Here is a 7076-nt window from a genome sequence, read left to right as displayed (position 1 = left end):
GATGATGGTGATGGTGATTGTGATGGTCATGATGGTGGTGATGATGGTGATGGTGGTGATGATGGTGATGGTGATGGTGATGGTGGTGGTGATGGTGGTGATGGTGGTGATGGTGATGGTGATGGTGATGGTGGTGGTGGTGGTGGTGGTGATGGTGGTGGTGATTATGATGGTAATGTTGGTGATGGTGGTGGTGATGAAGGTGGTGGTGGTGGTGATGGTGATGGTGGTGGTGGTGATGGTGGTGGTGGTGATTGTGATGATCATGATGTTGGTGATGGTGATGGTGGTGGTAATGGTGGGGATGGTGGTGGTGATGGTGATGTTGGCGGTGATGGTGGTGATGGTGTTGATGAGGATGATGACATGATGACTGCCTTTGGGTGGGTATTAATTTGAAGTTCCGTTTTCAATATCATCAATTACTTATTTGGTAAAGTCAAAGTACTTAAGAGAAAATAATAGTCATGGTCCCATTTACTGAAAGTAGCAGAGAGCCAGCCCGATGACGTGTGACAGTAAATATGTGTCTGAGACTCAGCTTTAAAGCACCCGGGGATTTTCCCAGGAGGCACCGCAGCCAGACAGGACCTAGTAGGGATAGTGCCAGCCACAGCGTGTGCCGGGGAAGCCGGCCTCACTGCAGCAGTGGAGGCACTAAAAAGGGAACAAACCAGAGAAGGCATCTCCCCTTGTGGACGTGATCAAACCTTCGCGAAGATGGAAGTGCTCAGAGGGCGGGGCTCTGTGCAGGGCCCTGGCACGCGGACTGCACGCCGCAGCCTTCCTGCTGGGTCCTCGCCAAAGCACGTGGCGGTTTATACATAAGTAGGAGTCTGAGGGCTTGCACACTGGGTCGATGGGAAACATTTAGGCAGGAGATGCTGAGAGTAAAGTGAGATTTCTTTTATTTTCAGAAGGTTTGGGCCACATGAGTCGTGTTTGTATAGAAGTGGAATCAGCCCTGGCCTGTGTGCTCAGTGGTTAGAGCATCAGCCCGTGCATCAAAGGGTCTCAGGTTTGATTCCTGGTCAAGGGCAAGTACCTGGGTTGCAACTTGGGCCCCCGGCCTGGTTGGGGTATGTGGGGGAGGCAACTAATTGATGTACCTCTCTCATATGGATATTCCTCTCTCTCTCTCTCCCTCTCTCTCTCTCTCTCTCTCTCTCTCTCTCTCTCTCTCCCTTCCTTCCTTGCCTTCTACTCTCTCTGTAAAAATCAATGAAAAAATATCCTCAGGGGAGGACTCCCCACAGCAACAACAAACAAACAAAAAACAAAACCAGCTGAAACCAGTTTGGCTCAGTGGATAGACCATCTACCTGCAGACTGAAAGGTCCCAGGTTCGATTCCGGTCAAGGGCATGTACCTGGGTTGCGGGCACATCCCCAGTAGGAGATGTGCAGGAGGCAGCTAATTGATATTTCTCTCTCATCGATGTTTTTAACTCTCTATCTCTCTCCCTTACTCTCTGTAAAAAATCAATAAAATATATTTGAAAAAAAAAAACCCAAACAAAACCAGCCCGGCCGGGGTGGCTCAGTGGCTGAGTGTTGACCTATGAACCAGGAGGTCAGGTTTCGATTCCCGGTCAGGGCACAGGCCCGGGTTGCAGGCTCGATCCCTGGTGTGGGGCATGCAGGAGGCAGCTGATCCATGATTCTCTCTCATTGTTGATGTTTCTATCTCTCTCTCCCTCTCCCACCTCTCCCTTCCTCTCTGGGATCAATCGCCCAGGAAGGCTCCCTCCAGGGTCCAGGGCTTTCCTGTCTGGAGTTATCACAACGCGATGTCAGTCTCCCTGCAAAGCTGGTGTGGCCTGGACTGTGGTTTGCACACAACGGAAATGTGGATGCTACTGTTTGTGTGTGTGTGATTGCTCACATTGTTTTATTTTTTAGAAAAAATATATATTTTGCTCTAGCCAGTTTGTCTCAGTAGGTAGAGTGTCAGTCTGTGGACTAAAGAGTCCCGGGTTTGATTCTGGTCAAGGGCACATGCCCGGGTTGTGGGCTAGACCTGCAATAGGGGGCGTGCAGGAGGCAGCCAATCAATGATTCTCTCATCATTGATATTTCTATCTCTCCCTCCCTCTCCCTTCCTCTCTGACATAGAATATATTTTTAAAAAATAAATAAATATATTTTGATTGATTTTTAAAGAGATAGGAAGAGAGAAACATCAATGAGAGAAAACATTGATTTGCTGCCTCCTGCATGGCCCACACTGGGGATCGAGCCCGCAACCCGGGCACGTGCCCTGACCGGGAATCGAACCTGTGGTCTCTGGGTGCATGTGTCGACACTCAACCACCAAGCCACACGGCCGGGAACCCCCATGTTTTCTTTTGTTTCTATGTTTAAACTTTACTTCTGCGTTTTTAAGCAATTACTGGGGAGGATGGGTATGGGGAGATAAAATTAACAAGAGATTTGCGTTGATAGTCCAAAAACTTTATTCTAACCACCCAGATATTGGTTTTGCGGAGGTTCTGGCATCAGGAATCTGGCAGCTTTAAGGCTTTTGTTGTTGTTCTCCTTCTCCTGGGCATTTCTTTCTTGAAAAAGTTAGTGTGTAGTGTAATGGTTTGCTATTTAAATGTTTTTAATCCATCTGTGAATTATACATCGGTGGTCCTGACCCACCACAAAACCTGGATCTGGAAGGACTAAATTATGTTCAATATGCTGAGCTGTCTAAGGAACTAGGTTTAAATAACTGAGGTTTCCAACGAAGTTCTTGAAACAAAGATTTCCAAGTTAATTTTCAATCACCCAGAAAATTCAGGGGGTCAAAGCCATGAGCTCTCAGACCCTGTGGCCCTCCTGTCTGCCTCACTGACCTCCTCAGGGCACCCACTTTTATGCGTTTATGTGTCGGAGGCTGTCCCCATCCCAGCGGCGTGCAGGGCGAGTGCCACCCCCCGCCTCCCCAAACCCCTGGGCTCCTACCGTTTGACGAGCATGTGCAGTGAGTCGGCCACGCTCTCCATGAGCTGGATGACCTGCGGGTAGGTGAGGTCCGCACATGGGTTGCCGTTGATGGAGACCACTTCATCCCCTTCACAGAGCCCGGAGCCCGACGCTTTGCTCTGGCTGCGGATCTGAGTGGAGCAAACAGGAGGCGGTGATTAGAATCATCAATGTGTGCACACCATGTGCCTTCTCCGAGAGATGGGCCTGGGCCCGGCACGTGGATCTGCAAGCTGGAGAAGCAGCCCCGGCTTCATTCACTGTTAACCTGTGAGACCACTTTCCACATGTTACACACACACACACACACACACACACACACACACACACACACACACAATGTAGTGTGTACCATGTCAGCCCTGGCTTTATTCACCTGTGAGACCACCATTCACATGTTCCACTACACACACAATGTACTGTGTACCATGTCAGTCCTGGCTTTATGTTCACCTGTAAAGCACCATCTTACATATGTTACACACACACACACACACACACACACGCAATGTAGTGTGTACCATATCAGTCCTGGTTTTATGTTCACCTGTTAACCACCATCTTACACATGATCCAACCCCCCCCCCACACACACACACACAATGTAGTATATGCTACCACGATGTCCACATTGAATTCATATCATTGTAAATAAACAGGAAAGGAGAGAAAATCTATTCTAGAAGAATGAGAGTAAAGAAATAAAAAGCAGTGAGGAGTGGGGAGACGTTTTTAAATCGAGCACATGCTAGAAAGAACCTTGTCACATTGTGAAGGCCGACCCAATGGGGAATGACTCCTCCCACTCAAATAAAATTTAAAACCCGGCCGCATTGCAGATGAACAAACCCAAGACAGCCGTTCCAGCATCGAGGGTAACGAGATGGCCAGGGCATTAAGGACTATGTCAAAGGAAGGAATCCCTTTGAAACCAACTATTTAAGAGTTAGGACTAGGCAAACTTTGGCCAAAAAAAAAAAAAGAAAGAAAAGAAAAGGAAAGAAAAAGGTTGTGTAAAAATCAAACAGCCGAGCTCTAAGAATAATGTCTCACATTCCCGCCTGTAAGGATGTGGAAGAGAATGGATCAGAATAAAACCTGGGCGCACCGTCAGGCCTGGGAGGAGGGAGATGTGGGAACGACAGCAGAGGCTCCCCTGGGCCCCCGTGAGGGGTGACTGGAAGTGATACATGTGTCATTGTGCCAACAAGAGTGTTGGGCTGGTCACTGTCTCTCTACCCTTCCAGGTCCAGTCCCTCCCCTCCCCAGGGCTGCCTCATGGCCAAGTTCCCATCACACTGGCTCCTGGCTGGGTCTGGCCAATGGGAACCCCAGTATGAGATCAAAGAAGGAGAGGAAGGAGGGGCAGGCAGGTGTGATCCCCACTGGCCTGCTGGCCTGCTGGCCCACAGCTCTCTGACAGTCCACCTCCTGTGTATCTGACCCCCAGGCCTGAGCTCTTGTCCTGGGCTCCCCACACCATCTCCCATGTGCAGGCCCACAGGGAACAGGAGCTTCTGCTCTTTTTTATTTTAAATACTAGAGGCCTGATGCATGAAGATTCGTGCAAGAGTGGGCCTTCCTTCCCTGGCTGCCCGCACCGTCTTCACTCCTGCCAAAAGCCGCCTTTCCGCCTTCCCACGCTGCCCAGAGGCCCTGAGCGGCTGGGGTAGTGCAGAACACCTGAGTCCCACCCCACCCCCAGCCGCTCAGCACCTATGTATGCAAATAAACCCGCCATCTTTGTTGGGTTAATTTGCATACTCATCCTGATTGGCTGGTGGGTGTCGTGAAGGTATAGTCAATTTGCATCTTTCTTTTATTAGTGTAGATAATTTTATTGATTTCATGGAGGAAAGGAAAAGGACTGAAAGATAGAAACATCAATGATGAGAGAGAATCATGGATCAGCTGTAACCCGGGTATGTGCCCTGACCAGGAATTGAACCATGACTTCCTGGTTCACAGGTCGACACTCAGCCACTGAGCCATGCCAGCCAGGCTCTAAGTCTTTTTCTTTGGAGTATCCCTGAGACCTCACTGCCCACCTCCTGCATCCCCAGCTGCTCCTCCCTCTCAGTGCCTCACTCTGTGCTCAGACCATGTGACTCAGCGGTCATGGAAATGGAAATTTACCAAACGCTATGTCCTCCTGCTCATGGCCTCTGGGCCTGGTCAGGAAGGACTCCCTCATTGCAGCCAGTGAAAATGGAAAACTAAGGCTCTGGGAAAATGTAACATTACTTCCATGTCATAGCCTGAATCTGAGATGCACATCAGTCATGCTACTTTAGCTTCATGAATAAATAATTACCTGGTGAAATGAGAAAGTTCCTTTTGCTCTTATTAGGGCTTCATGTCTAGGCCTGGTGGATGGAGTAGGAAGCACGCTGGCTTGGGGTGTGACTGCCATGCCCACAGTGCCAGCTTCCCCACCCACAGTGCCATCTTCCCTGCCCCCAGTGCCAGCATCTACACCCCCAGTGCCAGCATCCATGCCCACTGTACCAGCATTCACGCCCCCAGTGCCAGCATCCACACCCACTGTACCAGCATCCATGCCCCCAGTGCTAGCATCCATGCCCACTGTACCAGCATCCATGCCATCTGTGCCAGCTTCCACACCCACAGTGACAGCATTCACACCCACAGTACCAGCTTCCACATCCACAGTGCCATCTTCCCTGCCCCAGTGCCAGCATCCATGCCCCCAGTGCCAGCATCCATGCCCACAATGCCAGCATCCACACCCCCAGTGCCAGCATCCATGCCCACTGTACCAGCATCCATGCCCCCAGTGCTAGCATCCATGCCCACTGTACCAGCATCCACGCCCTTTGTGCCAGCATCCATGCCCACAGTGCCAGGATCCACGCCCACTGTGCCAGCATCCATGCCCACAATGACAGCGTCCTGTCAGCGACACGGGCCTCCTCTCCTGGCTGTGTGTCCATGTGTGAGTCGTGGACAAGTCCTCTGGGAAATGCCAGAGCAAGTGGCGGAACCAGGACAACCTCCTCCTTAAGCCACACTCCCCACCATTACACGCATGACGAAGGAGAGAGCGGGCAGGGGTCCAGCCCTGTGCCTGCAGGCGGCTCCTCGGACCCCACACCGCGCGGCTCAGACCTGAGACAGGGAGGATGAGCAAGGGGATTGCGGCCAGAGGCAGCTTCTGCAATGGAGACGAGTCCATGGGGTGGCAAGCAGACCAGGACTGAGCGCTCTTTCAGAACCCCAGCCCTCCCCAGGGGCTCGGCAGGCCTCAGCACAGCTCTCCTTCTGAAGACAAGGCTTCAGGGGCGCCCAGTGGCTCCTCCGCGGAGCCCAGGCAGGTCATGTTCCCCGCTGCCCTGAGAGCTGGTCACCAGGCCCCCAGAAGGTGATGATGGCGCTAGCTCAGGTTGTAGCAACCAGCAGCTAACCCCTCTGCATGGCCTGCTCCCCAACTCTGACATCCAACCTCAGGTCCTATTGGGGAGCGGGGGGCTCCTAGCACAAAGCAAAAAACCATGTGACTCAGAGGAAGGGAGTCGATCCCTCTCCCTATGACCCCTCTCCCTTCCTCTCTGTAAAAAATCAATAAAATTATCTACACTAATAAAAGAGAAAGAGGCAAATTGACCATACCTTCATGACACCCACCATGTGACACTTTTAGGGCGACAAGGACCAGAATGAGAAGGAATAAAAGCAGAAACGACCCGGCCCGGGCAGCGTGGCTCATGGTTGAGCATCGACCTATGAACCAGGAGGTCAGGGTTCGATTCCCCGTCAGGACACATGCCCAGGTTGTGGGCTCCATCCCAGTGTGATTCTCTCTCATCATTGATGCTCTATCTCTTGCTCCCTCTCCCTTCCCCTCTGACATCAATAAAACGATATTAGAAAGGAAACCAGCAGTGACGACCCAAGAAGCCCAAGCGTCCTGGGCCTGAGTGCAGCCATGCAGCAGTGAGCCGGAAGAGGGTCTGTGAGGAGGAGGGGGGTCAGTGGCCCTGAACAGTTTGGCTCGGTGGATAGAGCGTCAGCCTGCGGACTAAGGAGTCCCGGGTTCGATTCCGGTCAAGGGCATGTACCTGGGTTGTGGGCTCATCCCCCATG

General features: G+C 51.6%; 1 protein-coding gene across 1 annotated transcript in view; it reads right to left on the bottom strand.

The window, feature by feature from the left end:
* Nucleotides 1-5867, bottom strand: part of SYNPO2 (synaptopodin 2) — a 39714-nt gene extending 33847 nt beyond the window's left edge. Inside the window, exons 1-2 of the mRNA XM_015563377.1 lie at nt 5628-5867; nt 2952-3103 (exon numbers count right to left, since the gene is read on the bottom strand). Coding sequence (XP_015418863.1) covers nt 2952-3103; nt 5628-5867 — 392 coding nt within the window. The remainder of the gene's footprint in view (nt 1-2951; nt 3104-5627) is intronic.
* Nucleotides 5868-7076: the final 1209 nt, after the last annotated feature.

Source organism: Myotis davidii, unplaced genomic scaffold (assembly GCF_000327345.1).
Source record: "Myotis davidii unplaced genomic scaffold, ASM32734v1 scaffold698, whole genome shotgun sequence".
Taxonomy (NCBI): Eukaryota; Metazoa; Chordata; class Mammalia; order Chiroptera; family Vespertilionidae; genus Myotis; species Myotis davidii.
The sequence above is the reverse complement of the archived record's forward strand: the minus strand, read 5'-3'. Positions and strand labels throughout refer to the sequence as shown.